This window comes from Hemiscyllium ocellatum, chromosome 37, assembly GCF_020745735.1.
Source record: "Hemiscyllium ocellatum isolate sHemOce1 chromosome 37, sHemOce1.pat.X.cur, whole genome shotgun sequence".
In the NCBI taxonomy this organism is placed as follows: domain Eukaryota; kingdom Metazoa; phylum Chordata; class Chondrichthyes; order Orectolobiformes; family Hemiscylliidae; genus Hemiscyllium; species Hemiscyllium ocellatum.
Genome location: NC_083437.1, coordinates 38,781,679 through 38,805,205, shown reverse-complemented (window position 1 = coordinate 38,805,205; position 23,527 = coordinate 38,781,679). Strand labels below are relative to the sequence as shown.

Genomic DNA, 23,527 nt, shown 5'->3' with positions numbered 1-23,527 from the left:
CTTCACAGCCTCAAGGACCTGAGTTCAGTTCCACCATTGGGTAACTGTCCGTATGCACATTCTCCCTGTGACTGCATAAGTTTCCTCTTGGTGCTCTAGTTTCCTTCCAAAATTGTGCAGGTTAGGTGGGTTGGCCTTGCTAAATTTCCCATAGTGCCCAGGGAGGGGGGTTAGGTAGATCATTCATGGGAATTGCAGGGTTACAGAGATAGCCAGGGGATCGATCTGGGTGGGATGCTCTTTGGAGGGTTGGTGTGGATTTGATGGACTGAATGGCCTATTTCCACACTGTAGCGGTTCTATGTTATGTGCCCTGAATAATGTTGTAATCTTGAGACACTTCACAACGCTCTTGAAATGTGCATATTGGAGCCCTATATCTAACTGCTACTGTGTCCAAGTCTCTGTTTAGACCATGGAATTGGTGAATTTAATGAATGAATTTCATGAGGTGATTTTTAAGTCAATCACAATTGATGATTCCAATATTAATAGCTTGCAGCTATAAAACAATCACTATTGGTTCTGGAAAGATAATCAGCAGCCAATTATCAGGAAGCAATAATGTTTCAATGTTTTGAGAAGAAAGAGGCACCATTCTGTGCACTAGCAGCTCCGCCACACTTATTCCAGATCTGAGGGGAAACCAAAAATAATGTCCTACAGTTGGATTCATCATCTTTAGATTACAGTAGTTTGAAAACGTAGCTCACCAACACCTTCTGAACAGCAGTCAGGAATGCTGGCCTGGTCAATGATGATCACATCCCATTAAAGGCCAAAGTCAAATTCAGCAACGATTGCTGAAAGTAAGGGGAACAATACCCAGGTGACTAGAGTTTGGTTAGCTTAACATTTATCATTGGGAAAATGTTGAAGTTTGATATAAAGGATGCGAGAGCTTTTAGAATTACTTAACATAATCAGACAGAGTCAGCATGGTAACATGAAGGGGAAATTCTACCTGAGAAATTCATTAGAATTCTTTGAAGTGGTAACGACTAGGGTAAATACAGGGGATCTTGAACACGTAATATATTTGGATTTCCAAAAGGCATTCAGTAAGGTATCACTCACAAGGCTACTTAGTAAAATAACAGCCCATGAGGCTGGTGATGGAATATTACAATGGATGGGAATGGACAGAGAGTTGAAATAAAGGTACCATTTTCAGGATGTAACCTTTAACTAGTGGAGTGCCACAGGGATCATTGCTGAGCCTCCAGTTACTTACAATCAAAATGAATGACTTTGTTGAGGAAATGAATATACTATAGACAGGTTTACAGAAGACAGAAATAAAGGTGGCAAGGCAAGGGGTGAAAATGGCAGGGAGTCTGAAGAGAAATATAGACAGGTTAAGTGAGTGGGCAGAACCATGACACATGGGGCTATAATGTGGGGAAATGTGAGGCACGCACTTTGGCAGAAGAATAGAAGAGTTGATTAGTTAAATGGAAAGAGACTGCAGCACAGAGGTATTGGGGTTGTCTTGTGTTTGTATCATAAGGTTAGGGAAAATAGGGGAGGCAAATGAACTGTAGGCCTTTATTCCTAAGAGAATGGACTATGGAAATAGGGAATCCATGCTAAAACTATACAAGTTTCAGGTGTGCATTTTTGGCCCCCTGATTTAAAAAAAAGATGGAATAGGAGACAGTCTGGAGAAGGTTTTGAGAACAGAAGGATTTTCCTATGAGGAGATGTTGTGTTGTTTATATTTGCATTAACTGAAGTTTAGAAGAATGAGAGGAGTCTTTGTTGACATATATAACATTTTTCAAGGGCTTGACATGGGGGCAGACACCGAGAGGTTGTATTGTCTTATGGGATAGCCTGGGACCACAGGACATAATGTCAGAGTAAGTAAATTAAAGATTAGATTAGATTAGATTCTCTTCCGTGTGGAAACAGGCCCTTCGGCTCAACAAATCCATACCGACCCTCCGAAGAGCGATCCACCCAGACCCATTCCCCTACTTTTACCCGGCTAACGCACCTAACACTATGGCCAATTCACCTAACCTGCACCTTTTTGGACTGTGGGAGGAAACCGGTAGCACCCGGAGGAAACCCACGCAATCACACGGAGAATGTGCAAACTCCACACAGAGATGAGGAGAAATTTCTGCTCTCAGGGGTTAGTGAATCTGTGGAAGTCTTTGTCACAGAGGGCTGTAAAGTCATAGAGTCAAGAGCATGGAAACTGACCCTTCGGTCCAACCAGTCCATGCCGACCATAATCCCAAACTAAACTAGCCCCACCTGCCTGTATTTGGACCATATCCCTCCAAACATTTCTTTAAATGTCTTTTAAACGTTGTAACTGAACCAACATCCACCACTTCCTCTGGCAGTTCATTCCACAAACAAACAATTCCCTGTGTAAAAAAAATTGCCTCATGTCTTTTTTAAATGTTTCTCCTTTCATCTCAAAAATATGGATCTTAGTCTTGAAATACCACACGCTAGGGAAAGGACATCTGCCATTCACCTTATCTATGCCCCTCATGATTTTATAAAGCTCTATAAAGCCATCCCTCAACCTCCTGCGCTCCAGTGAAAAAAAGTCCCAGCCTCTCCTTATAATTTAAATCTTCCATTCCCGCCAAGATCCTGATAAATCTCTGCTGAACCAACTGCAGCTTAATAATATCCTTCCTATAACAGGGCGACTCAAACTGGAGACAGTACGCCAGAAGAGGCCTCACCAATGTCATGTACAGCTTCAAAATAATGTCGTCAACCCTACACTGAAAGGTCTGTGCAATGAAGGCAAGGGTGCTAATTGCCTTCTTTGGTGGCACGGTGGCTCAGTGGTTAAATTCCTGCCTCAGGCGACTGTCTGTGTGGAGTTTGCATGTTCTCCCCATGTCTGCGTGGGCACCCTTCGGATGCTCCGGTTTCCTTCCACAGTCCAAAAAGGTGCAGGTTAGGTGAATTGGCTGTGCTAAATTGCCCGTAGTGTTAGGTGAAGAGGTAAATGTTGGGGAATGGGTCTGGGTAGGTTGCGGGTCGCTGTGGACTTGTTGGGCCATAGGGCCTGTTTCCACACTGTAAGTAATCTAATCTAATCTTAACCTCCCTGTCCATCTGTGAGCAAACTTCAAAGAGTTATATACCTGAACACCTAAGTTCAGGCTGAGTCATCTTGTCTTTTCAAGGCCAACGTGGACAGTTTGTTAATTGGTAAAGAAGTCAAGAGTAGTAGAGAAAAGGCAGGGAAAATAGAGTTGAGGATTATCAGATCAGCCATGATCTCACTGAATGAAGGAGCAGACTCAGTGCACTGAATGGTATATTTCTGCTCCTTTGCTTTATAGTCTTACTTGAGGCCTACCTCAGTGACCATGTCATCGGAGTAGAGGTGAGAAAATGAGAAGGAAAAGATCATCTATGTGGGAGTTAAATTGAAAGGTATAAGGAAAGGAGAAGGAAAGCAATGTTATGCAGTGCTGTGTCATATTTTGAGACTCTGTATTTGGTGCTATTCATGTAGTTCACTCAGCACCTCTTCAAATTTTAACACAACTTATTTTCTGTGAAATTTTTCAGAAAGGGCACTTTGTTATTCAACAATATATTTTCCATTGTGCCAGCGATACTGATGGGAACAAGTAAAGCAGCAAAGTCTTTTGAAATAATAATATTTGCGAGAATTATGATTGGAATCTGTGCAGGTATGTGAAGTCAGCTGAAGTGAGTGAAACCTGAAGTCCCTGAGTGAGAGACAGTTTGGTTTTAATTTGTTCAGCAAAACATGAACATATTTCATGCTTCAGATCGATTAGTCTTTATTGGGTTATGACATGGCTGTGATTTAGTGATATCAATTCCTTAAAGCATGACCTGGGTGATACAGATTTAAACAGTACAACAATAGGGTTCAGCTTTCACAGCTGTTTAGTACTGCCATGCAAAACATTATTCTATGTTACACTAGATGACTATGTAACTCCAAACCACAGAATATTTATGAACCAGTTGGCTTTCTACACTAATACAGCAGCTTAGCCACAAATAATCAGCTTTATGGAATTCAATTTCACAGCATTTAAACTCACAAGTGCAGGGTAATTAACCACTACACTACACTGCCCAGAGCTAATGGGAGCAGGATAGTTATCGTTAGTTCCAATGCTTCCCCAGTGTCTCGTGCCAGTTTGTCAGGAGTTATTGGTGTTTGACACAAAGGACATATTTACAGAACGAGCAATCCATCAATCGCGTTCTCTTTTCCAAAGTAGTGCGATAAACATTGAGGGTAACTCAAGACTGTAGCTGTTTTTGTCCAAGGCATTGCAGGTTAATTTCAGGGTCCAAGTGCACAGAATTCTGGCACTATTCTTGATCAAACCATAAGACCATAAAAAGTAGGAACAGGTGTGGGACATTCGGCCTCTGAACCTGCTTTATCATTCAATGGGATCCTGGCTGATCTGAGGTTTCTTATTTCCACCTCCCTACATTTTCCTTATACCCTTGATTCTCCTAATGATCAAAAGTCGATCTATTTCAACCTTAAATATATACAAGCACTCTGCCCCCACAGCTGTCTGTGGCAGGGAGAACAAATTCCTCCTCATTTCAACCTTAATACTCCAGATGTGGTATTCCCAGCACCTTGTACAGTTGCAGTAAGATTACCCTGCTGTTATATTCCACCCCACCCCCTTGAAATAAGGACTAACATACCATGAGCCTCCCTGATTACCTGCTGCACCTGACTGCTAGCTTTCTGTGTTTTGTGCACAGTCCCACCAAGTTGCTTTGGGTTGCAGTTTGCTGCAGTTTTGCTCCATTTAAATAATTTTCTGCTCATTTGTTCTTTCTTCCAAAATGAACAACTCACGCTCTCCCACATTATACTCCGTTTGCCAACTTACTTAACCTATCAATATCTCTCTGTAAGCTGTTTGTATACCTGCCTTTCCACCTATTAATGTGTCATCTGCAAATTTAGCCTCAATGCATTCACTTGCTTCCTCCAAATCATTAATGTATATTGTAAACGGTTGCGGTTCCAGCACCGATCTCTGTGGAACATGACTGATAAAGAACTTCTTATTCCCCACTCGCTGTTTCCTACCCATTAGCAAATTCTCTAACCATGCTGATATACTACCCCCAGCACCTTATGCGTTTATGGGCTTATGGCTTCACCCTTTTGTGAAATAACTTGTCAAACGTCTTCTGGAATTCCAAATGCAACACATCTACTGGTTCCCCTCTATCTATTCTGGATGAGACCTCAAAATGTTCTGATAAATTAGTGAGAGGAGATTTCCCTTTCATGAAGCCATGTTGATGCTGCTTGATTAGATTAATGATGTTCCAAACGTATTGCTCTGACTTCTTCAATAATTGATTCCAATACTTTTCTAAAAGTTGATGTCAGGCTAATTGGCCTATAGTTGCCTGCCTCCCTATTGGAATAGAGATGGACAAAGTCAGAAGTCACATGATGTCTGACGAAGGAGCAGCGCTCCGAAAGCTTGTGATTTCAAATAAACCTGTTGGACTATAACCTGGTGTCATATGACTTCCGATTTTGGACACCCCAGTCCAACACCAGCACCTCCACATCATGAAGCCAGGTGTGGCATTGGCAATTTTCCAATCCACTTGTGCTTATTATCATCTAAGGACCCTCCAAACTGACAACAATGCCCCCCGCCCCCACAAGCCCCCTGTTGAAGGCACACGTCCAGGTTCACTGCAAACATCACCCACCACGCCCTGATCCAGAGGGACCTCGATTATCTGGCATTCAATTATCCGAATATCAGATTACCCAGCTTGAGCGCAAAGTCCTGACGCTCGGCTAAACTATGTTATCCAGCATTTGATTATCTGGAATTCAATTAAACCAAACGAAATACTGCCCGCCCATGTCCTTCGGATAATCGAGGTTCCTCTGTAACTGGTGGAGTTTTGAGTTTACAACCTACATGGAAAACATGGACAACCTTCAACTGGTTGTGGATGGGTTCAGGAAGATGTAAAGCACTTATTTCATGAGGAACTCAGTGACACTGGCCACCCGAGTCAGACCATTGTCAGCAGAGAGATTCACTCCTACTGCCAATACAACCATTCACACTCCATCAATTGAAGAGATTAAATGGATTGTTGAACCCAACATATCTGCTTTACCAGCCACATGAAAGAAAGTCTTCAAACAACGGGCTGCCACAATGCTTAAACCCAGTCTTGCACATTTTGAGATTTTTTCTTAGCGCTATGAAGTGGACTTTTAAAAAATACGTTTATAGCATTGAAATTTTTGACCGGTATTTACTGGCGCAGATCTGTTCCTGACTGACTCCAGGAAATGCATGTCATTGTTGCCAAGTTCAGGGCATTCATGGCAACTTGGTGAAAGTGAGGACTGCAGATGCTGGAGAGTCAGAAGTGTGGGGCTGGAAAAGCACAGCAGGTCAGGCAGCATCCGAAGAGCAGGAGAATTGATGTTTTGGGCATAAGCTCTTCATCAAGAATGTCTTCTTCAATTCCTGATGAAGGGCTTATGCCCAAAATATTGACTCCCCTGCTCCTCAGATGCTGCCTGGCTGGCTGTACTTTATCAGTGGCACACTTCTGATTCAGGACAATTCACTGAATGGGAATTGACCCTTGTTCTTATACTCCTGCCTAGGTCTGTCCTCCAATGTGGTCCCTATGTACTTGGGCGAGCTTTCACCAAAGAACCTTCGAGGTGCCATCGGTGTGATGCCCCAGCTCTTCATTACAGTTGGCATCCTGATTGCTCAGATATTTGGAATAAGAAGCATTCTCGCTAATGAGAAAGGTACTCAGGGTGTATTCACCTGCAGCTCAACAAGTTACCTGTAAAACAGGTTGTCGGAAAATTGTTCAATTACAAATAGAGTCCACACACAGATTTGTGAAATTGATGAACGCTGGTTTATTTCTCGTAATGTCATGGCAAGGGGACATTGACCAGACTGATACAAAATAGACAATTTGCATAGTTAAGTCAAGGATTCTCCTCCCTGAGTTTCGATACAGCCAGTTCTTATAGGGTTATATCAGTGGCATATTGATTACAAGACAATGCAGTTTCAATTACAGTTTATAGAAAACAATTGTTTGTCCAGCAGTATCCATCAGTTAACAATTGTAACAGGAGGGTTAGCTAATCTGCAGAAACGGGTGCTAATGGCTAGCATCCTGGCTTCAATGGGCCCCTAGGGTAGTGTTCATTCTTGTCAGGTATCTTGGTGCCACCTAGTCTGCGTGGGCTTTGTGGGGATTGAGTATCTGGGGAGATAGGGAAAGCCCTCAGGGCTTCAGGACCAGTGATACTATTGTGAGGTCGGGAAAACTAGTTAGCAGATCATCTAGATAGTGTATTCCTTCAGTCAGGAAACTTTAGGTATTGTGTCATTTCACTGTTAGTTTCTGAGCTGAGTGTGGTCTAGTTGACGTGTCAGTGGCATTATGGGTAGACTCCCTTTAGCTAAATGGTTTCTGTGAGCAATTGGTGGGCAGGCAGAGCGGTTTGCTTTTTTCCCACACAGATAAAGGTCTGCTGTCGCCTCAGCTAAATATGTAATCGTACAGACCTGTATATATGAATGATTACTCTGTCTCAGTATACCAAGAAATGGAATGTTTACGGATGTATGGCATGACCAATTGTACAGATCATCAAGATATTTTATGAATAAAGTATATTTTTGAAATTAAAAAATAGGTAAAGGTGTTTAACATTTCTTTATCTTCTTTTCAGGCTGGCCATTACTTCTGTCACTCACTGGATTCCCTGCCATTGTGGAGCTCATTCTATTGCCTTTTTTCCCTGAAAGTCCAAGATTCATGTTGATCCAAAAAGGAAATCTAACTGGAGCAAGAGCAGGTAAATAAGGCCGGACATAAGTTAGACCGTGGTTTCAGGGCTGCAGTCACGTCGGTGTGAAATGGCTTGGGTCCATAGGAAAGTGAGAGCTCACCCCCAGAGTCAAGTCTACTCCGAAAGCTGATGCATAAAGGCAAGCAGTGTCGGAGTTTGGTCAAATAGGCTATTCCTCAACCATTTTGACTCCAGTGTTGTGTGAAGTCAGGGGTTCAACGGAACTCGGCTTGGCTCCATTTTCTCCAGGTTCATAGAATCCCTGCGGTGTGGAAGCAGGCCATTCAGCCCATACCTCCACACCGACCTTCCGAAGAGCATTCTACCTAGACCCACACCCAACCCTACAGCCCTGCACCTAGCCTGCACATCCCTGCAACACTACAGGCAATTTAGCACGGCCAATCCACCTAACCTGCACATCTTAGGACTGTGAGAGGAAACCGGAGCAAACCAACACAGACACAGGGAGAAGGTGCCAACTCCACACAGACAGTCGCCCGAGTGTGGGTTCAAATCTTGGTCCCTGGCACCACTAGTCACTGAGCCACCGTGCCGCCCAGTGTTTACTCTCTGAAATTACTGTAGCATTTTTTAATGTTGCTGAACAGCAGATGATCCCACTTATGCTCCAGGGCATGGTGAGCACCACCCCCCCCTCACACATCCCCCTCCCCCCGCCCAATGCATTGCGAGTCTACTTACCTCAAGGCACAAAATCACTTCGCTGCAGTAAGAGGCCATTTGACCCATTGTGTCTACACTAGATGGGCTGCAGTGGTTGAAGAAGACAGCTCACCATCACCTTCTTAAGGGCAGTAAATATTGGGTCCAGGCAGCAGCACCCACATCCCATGAATAAATAAAACAAAGCTCTGAACTATCTTCTATTGGTGAAGGACAACTTACAACCAGCAGTATAACTCACATCAGTGCTGTGTTTTTCACTCAACAACAACAAGTTACGGCACCTTTAGCATTTGGAAAAATACAAAGCCACTTGCTACTAAGCAGAATTTAGCACAAGGAGACAGTGTAGAATGGCTATCAAAAGCTTTCTGATGAAGGGTTTATGCCCGAAATGGTTACTCTCCTGCTCCTCGGATGCTGCCTGACCTGCTGTGCTTTTCCAGCACCACACTTTCCGACTCTGATCCCCAGCATCTGCAGTTCTCACTTTCTCTCATTGAAAGCTTCTGTCGGCCAGATAGGTTTGAAGGACAACTTAAATGGATGGGCAGAGAGGCAGAGAGATATAGGAAGAGAATTCTAAACCCTAGGGCCTAGACAACCAAAGGCAGTCTCCAGTGGTGGAGCCATTAAAATCAGGGCAGCTAAACAGCCTTGAATTGGAGGAACATGGCCATCTCAGAGGCTTCCTAGAGCTGGCGGAGATTACAGAGTTAGGGAGGGCTGAGATCATGGAAGGACTTTGAAGCAAAGATGCAAATGCTACATCAGAAGCACTGCTGGAGCCAATGTAAGTCAGAGACCATAGAAATCAGGCTGATAAGGAGTTGGTGTGAAACAGGATATGGGGAGCAGAAGCCGGAATAATTTTATGGAGGGTGAAACAGGGGAGGCAAGTCACCAGGAGTGTGTTGGATTAGATAAGTATCGATGCATCAAAAGAAGTCCAGTCTGAACTTTGTCTGATACTTTTTTTGCAGAGATTGGTTTCAGGTGTGATATAACAGCAGTAAAGTTTAGCTTCTAGATTAGAGTGGTGCTGGAAAAGCACAGCAGTTCAGGCAGCATCTGAGGAGCAGGAAATTCAACGTTTCGGGCAAAAGCCCTTCATCAGGAATAGAGGTGGGAATCAAGTTTAGCTGGCAAGTGAGGGAGCTGCCGGCATAGACAACCCTTTATCCAAAATCCCAAAATGCGCAAAAGCTCCAAGTCCGAAGGTTTTTTTGTGAATTTATTTTCATTAACAAGGTTGTTTGGCATGCAAACAGTTAAAAATGTGTTGCTGGTTAAAGCACAGCAGGTTAGGCAGCATCTCAGGAATAGGGAATTCGACGTTTCGAGCATAAGCCCTTCATCAGGAATCTTATGCATCAGGGCTTATGCTCGAAACGTCGAATTCCCTATTCCTGAGATGCTGCCTAACCTGCTGTGCTTTAACCAGCAACACATTTTCAGCTGTGATCTCCAGCATCTGCAGACCTCACTTTTTATGCAAACAGTTAACACACTCACTCGATGCGTGTCACTCAGATGTGACGTGCAGGGATGTGGCCCAGCGCTAGCAGTCCTCAATTCTGTTTCAGGGCCCATTTTACTCACAGTAAGTCCATTCTTCGGAAAGATTTTTTAAAATTTCACCATCAAACTGCCACTTACTCTGAAATTCCAAAAATTCTGAATTCCGAAAACCAGCTGGTCCTGAACATTTTAGATAAAGGATTGTGCGACTGTAAAAGCCTGGAACTTACTCAGTGACATTGAGCACTGATTCCCCGTTATCTTGAGGAACAGAGCAGAGACTGCAGCACCTGGACATTGCACACCTTGTACTTCCTGAGATGGTGTCAAACCACATCAAAGGCTTGGATCTCCACCACGACGGAGAGTCATGGCAAAACTGACTGATCAACCTGGGAATGGCAAGTCTCACTCCCAGCCCACGTCCCCCTCCCCACCTCTGGACACAGTGTTTCTTGTTTTTGTGGGGTGCAGGAACAGATGAGGTAGAGTTTTGTGCGTACACAGCTCCCAGAGGCAGCTGGCTTTCTGCCTCACTCCTGTGTGATTCTTTTTTGATGGCCCCCAGAATATGAAACATGAATTGTGCCCTATAGACCCGTTAGGTGCAGGTCTGAACTTCTTGCCTTTCTTTAGATAACTGGGGTCCACCTTTCAGACAGGTGATATGTCCCTTTGGATAAGGTCCTGGAACATTTTGAGGGGAGGTCAGATGACATTTTTGGGGCAGTTAATGTACCTGTTGGGATGGTTAAAAGTAAGTATGAATGTATGTAAAAAGTGCATATCTGTCAAGCTCATTGGAACTGTCAACAGATCAATCAAAGTGAGCAGTTAAAAGTGTCAAAAGAAATTGTTAAGAGGTCATGTCAAGAAGACCTCCCAAATATACCTACAAACGGAGCTGTCAAGGCACTTAAAAGTCTGTCCCTTTAAATTTTTGCAAAATGTCTAAAGTGTTTTGAAAAATTATTGTTTGCTATTTCTCTCTGCCTATGGACATGAGCCTGTGGGTTTCACTGCTGCATGGCTTATTTCACCACCATCACAGCAGGGTGCCTTCCATTTCATACTGAGATTGTTCGCACTATCTGGACATAAACTCTTTGAAATGGAACAAAGAATGAATTTCAATGTTCTTTGTTATCAGATGCACTTGAAGGAAATGTTCATCTTATCAGGCATTATGTAGTCAGATTATTGTAAATATTGTACATGGTTCTTAATGATTGATTTTTTTCAGTAAGGCAAAGTATTGACCTTTATCTAGTAGAACTTAAATTTAACCTATTCCAGAAATGTCTTGAGGTGGTAACTAGGTGAGGCATCATAATTTGTGTAAGGGTAAAGGGTGGTGACTGGAGTGGGACATGGGTGGACACAAGTTGAATCTCTGTTGACATAGAGTCATAGAGAAGTACTGCATGTTTACAGACCCTTCGGTCCAACCCGTCCTTGCCGACCAGATATCCCAACCCAATCTAGTCCCACCTGCCAGCACACAGCCCATATCCCTCCAAACCCTTCCTATTCGTATACCCATCCAAATGCCTCTTAAATGTTGCAATTGTACCAGTCTCCACCACATCCTCTGGCAGCTCATTCCATACACATACCACCCTCTGCATGAAAAGTTGCCCCTTAGCTCTCTTTTATATCTTTCCCCTCTCACCCTAAACCTAAGCCCTGGACTCTCCAACCCCAGGAAAAGACCTTGCCTATTTATCCTATCCATGCCCCTCATAATTTTGTAAATCTCTATAAAGTCACCCCTCAGCCTTCGACACTCCTGGGAAAACAGCCCCAGCCTGTTCTTCCTCTCCATGTAGCTCAGATTCCCCAAACCTGGCAACATCCTTGGAAATCTTTTCTGAACCCTTTCAAGTTTCACAACATCTTTCCGATAGGAAGGAGACCAGAATTGCATGCAATATTTCAACAGTGGACTAACCAATGTCCTGTCCAGCCGCAACATGACCTCCCAACTCATGTACTGAAAATGTGTTGCTGGAAAAGTGCAGCAGGTCAGGCAGCATCCAAAGAGCAGGAGAATCGACGTTTTGGGCATGAGCCCTTCTTTGGATGCTGCCTGACCTGCAGCGCTTTTCCAGCAACACATTTTCAGCTCTGATCTCCAGCATCTGCAGTCCTTACTTTCTCCTCCCAACTCCTGTACTCAATACCCTGACCAATAAAGGAAAGCATACCAAACGCCTTCTTCATCTACCTGTAACTCCACTTTCAAGGAGCTATGAACCTGCACTCCAAGGTCTCTTTGTTCAGAGACCTCCCTAGGACCTTACCATTAAGTGTATAAGTCCTGCTAAGATTTGCTTTCCCAAAATGCAGCACCTCGCATTTATCTGAATTAAACTCCGTCTGCCACTACATGGGGGTTATGAAGAGCCATGGGTGTGGGTAGAGGGGCAGAGGTTGGCACAGAGGGTTTGAGAGGTCATGGCGTGGATCCAGGGCATGGTGTAAAGAAGAAGATTTTAAAAATACATGAGGGGCAATTTTTTTTTACTAGTTTGTGTGTGGAATGAACTTTGACAGGAAGTGGTGGATGCGGGTACAGTTATAACATTTAAAAGACATTTCAATGCTTGCATAAATAAACATGGGACTAGTTTATTTTGGGAACATGGTCTGCATGGACTGTTTGGACCACAGGATCTGTTTCCGTGCTGTATGACTCTATGATATAGAGATAAAATTGGTAGGAGCCTAATGGCATGGGTTAGCATGAATATGATAGGAGGAGTGTGAGGCAGGCCCAGCTCCCACTTGAAGGAAATCTAGAGCTTGAATTGAAGGCAATGAATTGCAGAACAGTAATAAACAGCAGAGTTCACATGTATTGTGTTCAAGCTTTGAGACGGATAAGAGGCTGGGATGACGTGGATGATGAAATAGAAGAAATGCGTTTGGAGGATCAGTCAGAGAAAGCTGAAGGCCACATGTCAGTACTGAACCTCTTCTCGTTCAGGTCATTGCGATGGCAACTGGTATCCATCATTGTTCTCAATATGGGGCAGCAGCTGTCTGGAGTTAATGCAGTAAGTATCAAAAACTGATCAACACATGCACTGGGTAAAATACAGAACTTGCATTTGTTGTAACTACAGTACAATAGCAACTTGTATTGATGTAGCCCCTTTGGTGAGCCACAACATCCTTTCAAGCTTTGCAAGAGCAATATTGTGGAGATCCCACTTAAAATGAGATAATTGCATAGACAAAATTCATCTTTTATCATTCATTCACAGGATGTGGGTGTTGATGGCTGGGCTGTCATTTATGACCCATCTATAATTGCTCTTGTGAAAGTCGTGGTGGACTGTTCCTTGAAATGCTACAGTTCCTGTACTGTAGGTTGACCCCACCACATAGTTTGGGAGAGGATTTCAAGATGTTTGTCCCAAAGGTACTGAAAAAACGGCGATATACAAGGCAACCTTTGTATCCGCAGAATCATTTTCCTTAGTTACCCGCGTTTAGTGTGGCCAGAACATATTAGAGGGAACCTACTGGAACCAGGGACCGGGGAATGCTGGGAAGGTAAAATTCCCATTGAAATGAATGGGTTTGCACCTATCTACGATTTTGGGCATCCGCGGTAGGTCTTGGAACGTATTCCTTGCATGTACGGGAGGACTACTGTATTTTCAGTTCAGGATGATAAGCAGCTTGGAAGGAAATTTTCAGGTGGGGATGTTCTTCTATACCGGCTATCCTTGTCTTTCTGGATGGTAGTAGTTGAGAACTACAAGGTGAAAAGGAGGCTTGGTGAGTTCCTGCAGTACATCTAGTAGATGGCACACCCTTGTGCCTCTGTGCATTGGCAGTGGAAGACAAGGATATTAAACATGGTGGATGGGGTGCCAGTCAAGTGGACTACTCTGTCCTACATTGTGCCAGCTTCTTGAATGTTGTTGGAGTTGCACTCTACCAGGCAAGTGGGGAAGTATTTCTTCAGATTCCTGACTTGTGCTTCGTAGATGGTGGTGGACAGGCTCTAGGGAGTCAGGAGGTGAGTTACTTGTTGCTCTGTTAAAGAGAGAGATTTTAAGGAACAATTTAAAGAAGATGGGGAAGGAGGCAGAGGGACTCAGAAAGGGAGTTCCACAGTTTCAGGCCAATGGGGCTGAAGGTACAGTCACTGATCAGAACTGAGTCAGACACCAAGATTGGAGGGGCACAGATGTTTCAAATAGTTTTAACTCCTGAGAAGGTTTGAGAAACATAGAGTGACAAGACTATGTGAAACTTGAAAAAAGGATTGAAAATTTCAATTTGCTGCACTGGGAGCCAATGTACATTAATAAACAGAGAGTTGATGTGTGTATAAGACTTTGTGCGAGTTAGGATATGGGCAGCAGAGTTTTACATAAGTACTGAAGAGTTAAGTCTACAGGTCGTGAAGATTTCAGCAATAATTGACTGAAGTCTGCATTAGTGTTGGGCAGGAGTGCAGAGGAGCGATTCAGTGGTCTGGACATTGGAGTAGTGGGGCAAGAGGTTTCTTTCATGGTTAAATATAGCACAAAGGTTGCAAAATTTCTGGCTGATTTTCAGTTGCCTGGGGGATTAGAGTCATAGAGATGTACAGCATGGAAAGAGACCCTTTGGTCCTAGCTCAAGAACAGATTTTGTATTGGAAACAGGAGCCAAGGGTTTCAGGCATTCCACAAGCTGGGTAAAATCGCAGCTCAATGCAAACTCAAGAACCTACACCTTCTCTCTTGACTCTACAACTTCACAGCCTTCTGGACTTGACACTGAGTTCAGCAATTTTAGACCCTAACTTCTGCCTCCATTTTGTTTTGTGTTTTATTTAGTTGGTTCACGTTACACTTGTTCCTTTCCTTGTTCCTTCACTTTGCATTCAGATGGCTATTATCCAACCATGCCTTCCTGTCATGATGTGTCTTTTGTTTCTTCACTTACCACTGCCTTTGATTTTTGTACCAGTTGGCTTTTTGTTATTTAACCTCTCCTGACCTCCGCTTGACCAAAGATCTTTCCTTTCACTTTTCTTCCAACTCTCTTCACTTTCACATTCTCAAAATCTATCACATTCTATCCTTACCTCAATTTGCAACGAAGGATCATTAACTCTGTTTCTCTCTCCCCATATGCTAGCTAACGTGGGCGGCACGGTGGCACAGTGGTTAGCACTGCTGCCTCACAGCGCCTGAGACCCGGGTTCAATTCCCGACTCTGGCGACTGACTGTGTGGAGTTTGCACGTTCTCCCCGTGTCTGCGTGGGTTTCCTCCGGGTGCTCCGGTTTCCTCCCACAGTCCAAAGGTGTGCGGGTCAGGTGAATTGGCCATGCTAAATTGCCCGTAGTGTTAGGTAAGGGGTAAATGTAGGGGTATGGGTGGGTTGCGCTTCGGCGGGTCGGTGTGGACTTGTTGGGCCGAAGGGCCTGTTTCCACACTGTAAGTCTAATCTAGTCTAACCTTTTGAATGTTTCTACAATTTTCTTGCATTTCTGTTCATTCAGTATTGAATGTCAGAAATGGATTGTAACAAGAAATTAAATTTGATCTGAAATTGAAAGCCAATGTTGAGCATAAAATAACTCTCAATTGTCTTAAAAGCCCACCTAGAAATCAGCTGTTCTTACTCAGTCTGGCCCATGTGTGACTCCAGACACATAGTAATTGGTTCATCCTTAACTGTTCTTTGAAATGGCCAACAAGCTACTCACTCTAATGGTAATTAGGGATGGGCAACAAATGCTGATCTTGCCAGTGACACCCACATCCATGACAAACAAAAAAATCAAGCACAGTGAATGTTTGAGAAGGATGTCATGCACAACCTCCCAACATGCATCCAGGCAATGTTTGAAGTGTCACTGAATTGTTTGAAGGATGGATGTATTAGAATCTAGGAAACATGGCAGCTAATTCGCAAAGAACAATTTTCTAAAAAGAGCAATATGATAATTCTCAGAATTTTTAGTAATTTTGTTTGAAGTATCAATTTTGCAAATGATGGGTTCCTTTAATCTTTTTGAAATTGTCTTTTACATAGACCTGAAAGCAGCCTAGGCCTCAATCTTACAACATCTCTACCTCTTGGTACTGCCCTGAGATGTTAAATTTACACTCAAAGTAGAACTTGAACAGATATCCTCTGGCTCAGAGGCAAGGTGCTGCCCTTTGATCCATGGACCATACCACTAGACCTGAATCCACATTCTAAACTGACTCCGTTCTCACTTAATATACACAGCAGTCGATCCTATTGCTAGGCCTCAATCTTTACAATTCAACTCAAAAAATATGTGTTTATAGATCAGTAGCTTCTGAAATTATTTTAAGCAATATTTTTTTACTTTAGTACTTGAGCAGAAGTTTCACTCAATTTCACATTGGAGATCTTTAAGCTTCAATACACAGGAGATTCCATTTTCCACATCATGAGCAGGGCCACCTGATTTGGCAAATGTTTAAGTGTATGTGACGCTCGACATACTTTGTCTGTGGGAGTAATAGTGAAAACTAGATTTTATATTTCATGTTCTTTTGACGCCAGTGTTAAATTGTGTCTTTTTATAGGGAGTATTGAAATAATGCTGGTTGGAAAGATTTTAATAATGTCCTTCCCTTTACTGCAGGTTACTGCAAGGTCTCGAAAGTTAAGTTATTGAGATAAATCTCAACGGATGCCAACCCTGGTTACTACTGAGGAGGAGGCCTGATTTTTAGCACCACTGGTGTTGGTACTGAGGACAGCAGGTTCCAAATCTAATGCCACCTGACTCTGTGCAGGGTCCTCCATACCAAGGTGACACCCCAGAGTCACCTTCCCAAAGGCTGGGAGGAGAGAACAGTAACCAATGGCCCATTATGGCCCATTAAAGGAGGCTTTACCTGACAGCTTCCTGGGTGCCATAAGAGACTGAGAGCAGGACGACAGCCTGCAGACTGTCCCATAGAGGGTGACTACAGGCAGGGTGAGGGGGTTGGGAAATTGGAGGGGGGAGGGCGTTGTTAGATTTCCAGACATGAAACTTGAAGACTGCTTTTATTTCCTGTCTGGGTGCAGCATCTACTGGGATAGCCAACATCACCACCAATGCTCCCCCACTATCAACTCCCCTCCCCTTCCCCATTTCACTGCTTCCTCCCACCCACATCAACCACCCCTCTCCATTTCACTCCTCCCTCCCACCCACATCAACTACCCCTCCCTCCTCCCTCCCCATTTCACTCCTCCCCACGAGTCACATCAACTCCCCTCCCCCACCACCACCAGCACCCACAATCCTACTCTGATGAACATGCTGCAAAGCCATTCTTTATTAGAAATGTTAAGATTTTAAAGAATGGGTAAATCCATTTTTAATCTTTGTCCACTGCATGTAACTCCATAGCAGATTCTATTATGCTGAAAGGCCTTAGATTCCTGCCCCCCTCTTCCAAAAAAGCTATAATCCTGAATTGGATGACCCCAGTCTTTTGTCATTAATTTTTTTTACTCATTCATGAGATATGGGTGTCACTGATCAGGCCACCATTTACTGTCTACCTCAATTTCCCACACCTGGTAAAGATGGCAGAATTCCTTTCCTAAAGAATATTCATGAATGAGGTTTTTTTTAAAAAATGACAATAGTTTCATTGCTATTATTACACTCCTAATTCAAGATTAGTCTTGAATTCCAATTTCACTACCTGCCATGGCAAGATTTGAACCTGGGTCCCCAGAACATTATGTGAGTCTCTGGATTGTGAATAATACCACAAAGCCATTGCCTCCCCTTGATTGCCTGCTCTGGGAAACATCCCAATGAGTGACCATTTCCCACATGTGTATGACCTTTCAACCTCCCTTTACAAACCAGGCTCAGAACCCTAATTGGGGAAACTGTGCCCAGAGCACACTTTCTGGCCCAGAGAGGGAGGTATAAGTGTCGCCTCACTGCAGGATCACTGGCTTGCTTCCCTCCTTATCCAACAGAGGTGCAGAAAAGTTTTCAAAATGGTGATTAAAACTTGCAATGGCTTTTTCAGACTGCACATGGATGCCAAATCTAAATTCTCCACCAGAGACTGAAAATGACAGGAAGAACAGCAGGAGTTAATTGCATCATAACATTGAAAATCTGTATCAGTAATCGCTCTTCACCTACTGAAACTATTTCTGTTTGCAGATTTATTATTATGCTGACAGCATATATCAATCAGCAAAGGTGAAAGAAAGTGACATTCAGTATGTCACCGTTGGAACAGGAGCTGTTAATGTGTTCATGACCATAGCAGCAGTAAGTCCAAATAGAGTTGTCTTTAACAGGCATTTCTAGAGCTGCATGTTACTGCTGTACATTCACATTTCTGAACTCAGTCTGTCACATTATTGTGTTCTGCAGATTTCTATAGTAGAAGCATTGGGACGAAAGATGCTTCTCCTGGTTGGATTTGCGATTTGCTGCATTTCATGTGCAGTGTTAACCATGAGTCTAAACCTTCAGGTTTGTTCAAAACCCCTTCCACTGTGCAAAATCTTAAAAATGTATTCCAGCCAATAACATGCAGAATAATGGATTATTGTTGGTTTGCCACTCTGGAGTCTATGACCTCTGTACAATAAAGGCAGACTACTTCAGATCTTTGGCTACTTGGCATAACGTAGAAGAGCAGGTAAATTGGAGGAGCTTCCTGATGGGTGTGCTCCTGACCCTGTCCTAGGTGGTCATTACCAGATCCAGGCAGGAGGCTGTGGAGTGGGCTATGAGACCCAACTGCCTGCTACCGTTCCATGGCTATGTCTGCACCAGATGTCCCTGGAGAAGGTGCACCTGATGTCCCACTGCATTTTTTGACATCTTCCACTGGGGGACATCACAGGGGATGGAGAGTATCGTTTTCCCCATCCCCAAACAACATTTCCATTTTCAATTTGTTAAGTTTTCTTTGAAATTTGGCCTTCTGGAAACAGAGGAGGGGGAGGGAAACTGGGAGGAAATGGGGGAGCAGAGAGGAGGAAACGGGGAGGGAAATAGAGAGAAGGAAAAAGAGAGAAAAACAGAGAGGGCGTAACAAAGAGGAAGGAACAGAGAGGGGACAAAAGAGAGAAGGAAACAGGGGGCAACAGAGAGTAGGGCAACAGTGGGGCAGGTAACAGAGGGGGGCAACAGGGGAGCAACAAAGAGGGAGACAATAGAAGGGAAGGAAACAGAGGGGAAGGAAACAAGGGGAAGGAAATGAAGAGAAGGAAATGGAGAGAGGAAAATAGAGGGGGAGAATGAAAAGTAGCTAAAGAGAGGAGGCAGAATTAGAGGGCAACATAGTGGTGGAGAAACAGTGAGAAAGAAACAGAGAGGGAGAAATACAGGGAGAAATAAACATGAGTGTTGTTGGTTAAGTGTTCCTTTAAGGAATTGTCACTCATTTATTTGTTGATTCAAATCATTGGAATATTTGAAATATTATAAAAGCACGTTAGTACCTATTACGGATGAAATTTCTTTTCCTTGAGTTTTGACCGGCTACTAAACTAATTCACAAGGGAGTTTCACAAAAGTGTGATGATCATTGATTTGTTGATATGACAAGCTGCAGTTTTGTGATTTTATGCTATAGTTTCTGTGCTAATTTTATATGTTTCAACCTCATTATGGCCTTTTGGTTTATAGTTGCAGAGATTGGTTGGATTCTCATTGCAAATTGTGGGGCTTTAAACATGCACTTCTTCCATTGTACCCAATTATTCAGAAAGGGGTTTCGTTCTAGTTGCCTTGTCCCCTCACTGGTTGCTTTTGAACCACAAGTGCTGGGAAGGTACAATCGGTTTCTCCATAATGCAGCTTATTCCATGAGAGCGATGTCAGTACAATTCATTTATATTGCAAGACCATATTGCACTCATTTATGTAAAAGTTGACTTTTATATATAGATTTGTTGATTTCCTATGGCATTACTCACTTATTCCTTTCTCTAAAAAAAATTAAGGATGTCATAATTTTGGATGTAGGTTTGCTCGCTGAGTGAAAGGTTCATTTCCAGATGTTTCGTTACCTTACTAGGTAACATCTTCAGTGGACCTCATGAGAAGCAATGCTGAAAATTCCTGCTTTCTATTTATATGTTTGGGTTTTTTTGGGTCAGTGATGTCATTTCCTGAGGTGATGTTATTTCCTGTGGTGAAGTCACTTCCTGTTCCTTTTCTCAGGGGGTGGTAGATGGGGTCTAACTCAATGTGTTTGTTGATAGAGTTCTGGTTGGAATGCCATGCTTCTAGAAATTATCGTGCGTGTCTTTGTTTGGCTTGTCCTAGGATGGATGCATTGTCCCAGTCGAAGTGGCATCCTTCCTCATCCGTATGTGAGGATACTAGTGAGAGAGGGTCATGTCTTTTTGTGGCTAGTTGGTGTTCATGTATCCTGGTGGCTAGTTTTCTGTCTGTTTGTCCAATGTAGTGTTTGTTACAGTCCTTGCATGGTATTTTGTAAATGACGTTAGCTTTGCTCATTGTCTGTATAGGGTCTTTCATGTTCATTAGCTGCTGTTTTGGTGTGTTGGTGGGTTTGTGGGCCACCATCAATACCATCAAGACCATCAATAATACCCTTACTGGCATAAAGTTCACTAAAGAGGAGGAAAACAACAACAAACTGTCATTCTTAGATGTCACAATAGAGTGAACAGCCAATGAGGACCTTCAAACCAGCGTCTACAGAAAAACAACACATACAGACCAAATATTGAACTACAGAAGCAATCATTCCAACACCCATAAATGAAGCTGCATCAGAACATTATTTCAACAAGCCAACACACACTGCAGCACAGAGGAACTATGCAGGGCAGAGGAAAATTACCTATACCGTGTCTCCAAAAAGAAAGGGTACCTAATGAACGCAGTCTGCTGATTTCTCAGCAACAAACCCAAACAAGCAGACAAAACACATCCAGAAACCCTAGATGTCTCCCCTATGTTGACATCTTGGAAATGACTGCCAGGCTACTCAGACCCCTTGGCATCATGGTAGACCACAAACCCACCAACACACCAAAACAGCAGCTAATGAACATGAAAGACCCTATACAGACAATGAGCAAAGCTAACGTCATTTACAAAATACCATGCAAGGATTGTAACAAACACTACATTGGACAAACAGACAGAAAACTAGCCACTAGGATACACGAACACCAACTAGCCACAAAAAGACATGACCCTCTCTCACTAGTATCCTCACATACGGATGAGGAAGGACACCACTTCAACTGGGACAATACATCCATCCTAGAACAAGCCAAACAAAGACACACACAAGAATTCCTAGAAGCATGACATTCCAATCAGAACTCTATCAACAAACACATCAAGTTAAACCCCATCTACCACCCCCTGAGAAAAGGAGCAAGAAGTGACTTCACCACAGGAAATGAAATCACTGACCCAAAGAAGCCCAAACATATAAATAAAGAGGAGGAATTTTCAGCAATGCTTTGCAAGAGGTCCACTGAAGATGTTAACTAGCAAGGTAACGAAACGTCTGGAAACGAACCTTTCAGCTCAGCGAACAAACCTACATGTCATAATTCCGTGACGTTCAATGTCACTATTGCAAAAAACATTACTTCCACTTTGCCATGATCATCCCATGTAACCTGTTAGACTTATATTATAATTTTTAATATTAAAAAAACCCCAAAAATTGCAGATGCTAGAAATCAGAAACAAAATCAGAAATTGCTGATTGATGTGTTCTGAAAAAGGGTCAGTGGACTGAAATGTTGACTCTGCCTTTTTTCCCACAGATACTGACAAACCTATGGAGTTTTTCCAGCAATTTCTGATTCTGTTCTTAACTTTTTATGTTATTTGGTGTTAGTTTGGGTTAATAATTAGTGGGTTTTTTGAGTGTCTTTAATGTTTAATCATCAATTGTTATAAGTATTTCTGTAGCCACAGTGATTTATTTTAAAAACAGATTTTTTTTGAGTGACTTTAACTTTTAATCATTGACCTTTACCTGTTGGATTTCTGCTTATTTCAGATTGTTGCAGCCAGCATGGTAATAATGGGGCCTCCATGGTTTGGGAGAGTCTGGAACTTGGCATTTTTAAAGCTTTAAGGAAATGCCCATAACTGAAAGAGAGAGACTTTTTATCTCACATTTGAATTTGAGTGGGGCTGTGAAGTCTTTGTAATAGAATGACTGTGGAGGAAAGTGCTCCTGAGAAGGAAAGGATGGATGTAGTGAATTGAATTATCTTGAAGTGAAGAGTTAGTGTTAGTCCCAGGACAGAAGTGTTAGGATAAAAAACCCTAAAGAGGTTACCTAAAGCTAAGATAGATCTTCACTCACTCTGTTCACCCTGTATAACACTCCCACCTGCCTTCACATCTGCCCCAGTCGCACTCCACTTTCCTGGATTTGTGTTCACAAAGGGAAAGCCCGTTGATCCACCAGGGGGATCCCAGTTCTGAGAATATCCCAGAAGTGGTGCCATTGGGGACTGCTGTTAAAATTGGCAAAGAGACATGTGAGTTCCAGACATCAGGCCAAGACTCACACTGGAGACCAAGCCCTGGTAGTACTGGGGATTAACTGAAGGAGTCACTATTAATGCTTCTCAATCCACTGGGGAGTAGGGGCAAGTGCATGCATCCTTTACTGATGCATATTACACCTGAGCACCACTTTGCGCATAATGACCTCAGCAAGGGACAGTAAATAGGGAAAGGAAAATCCTCTGGGAATTTTGATTAAACTCCAAAGAGCACAATATTAAACTACAGAGCCAAATCTCTATGACTTCTCTCTGTCACTGCTTGATAGTAATTAATATTTTTTCTGTAAATGACAAATAGCTCTAAGTAATTGATTATTTGAATCTGGCTAATCAATTTACTTGAACTGACAAAAGTAAGATTGAGCTAAAGTTAATCCCTGGAAAGTAGACTTCATATTTATATTTTTCTCATACATCCTCATTGATCATACCTTCCTATCAATAGCTCACATATTGCCACTGAAGGCCATTTACCAGTGAGGTGGTCCAGCTTATCCCTAATTCTGCACTGATCATGCCTCTGACTGGGATATTGAAAGAGGGAGGAATTGCTCTCATTCCCACAGAGCAGAGAGAGAGAGAGAGAGAGAGAGAGAGATGACATTAAGATGCAGAATCTAATTGCATTCCCCATGGCAACACTCTGACCAATCAGTCTACTGTCTGCTCCAAAATCAGCCAGTGATCTAAGATTAGCCATTAACAGATCCTGCAATTTCCCAGCAATTTCAGATTCGTTCTTAATATTTTATGTTATTTGGTGTAAGTAACTAATGGGTTTTTCTGTGTGTTTTTAATTTTTAATCATCAATTGTTATAAGTATTTCTGTAGCCATGGTGATTTACTTTAAAAACAGATTTTTTTTTTGAGTGACTTTAACTTTTAATCATTGACCTT

At 42.8% G+C, this 23,527-nt stretch overlaps 1 protein-coding gene across 1 annotated transcript in view; it reads left to right on the top strand.

The window, feature by feature from the left end:
- The window catches only part of slc2a1a (solute carrier family 2 member 1a), a 46,137-nt gene that overhangs the window by 9,637 nt on the left and 12,973 nt on the right, over positions 1-23,527 (top strand). The window contains exons 4-9 of the mRNA XM_060852138.1: positions 3,556-3,680; positions 6,659-6,811; positions 7,757-7,882; positions 12,956-13,143; positions 18,257-18,367; positions 18,473-18,574. Of these exons, the coding sequence (XP_060708121.1) occupies positions 3,556-3,680; positions 6,659-6,811; positions 7,757-7,882; positions 12,956-13,143; positions 18,257-18,367; positions 18,473-18,574 (805 nt within the window). The remainder of the gene's footprint in view (positions 1-3,555; positions 3,681-6,658; positions 6,812-7,756; positions 7,883-12,955; positions 13,144-18,256; positions 18,368-18,472; positions 18,575-23,527) is intronic.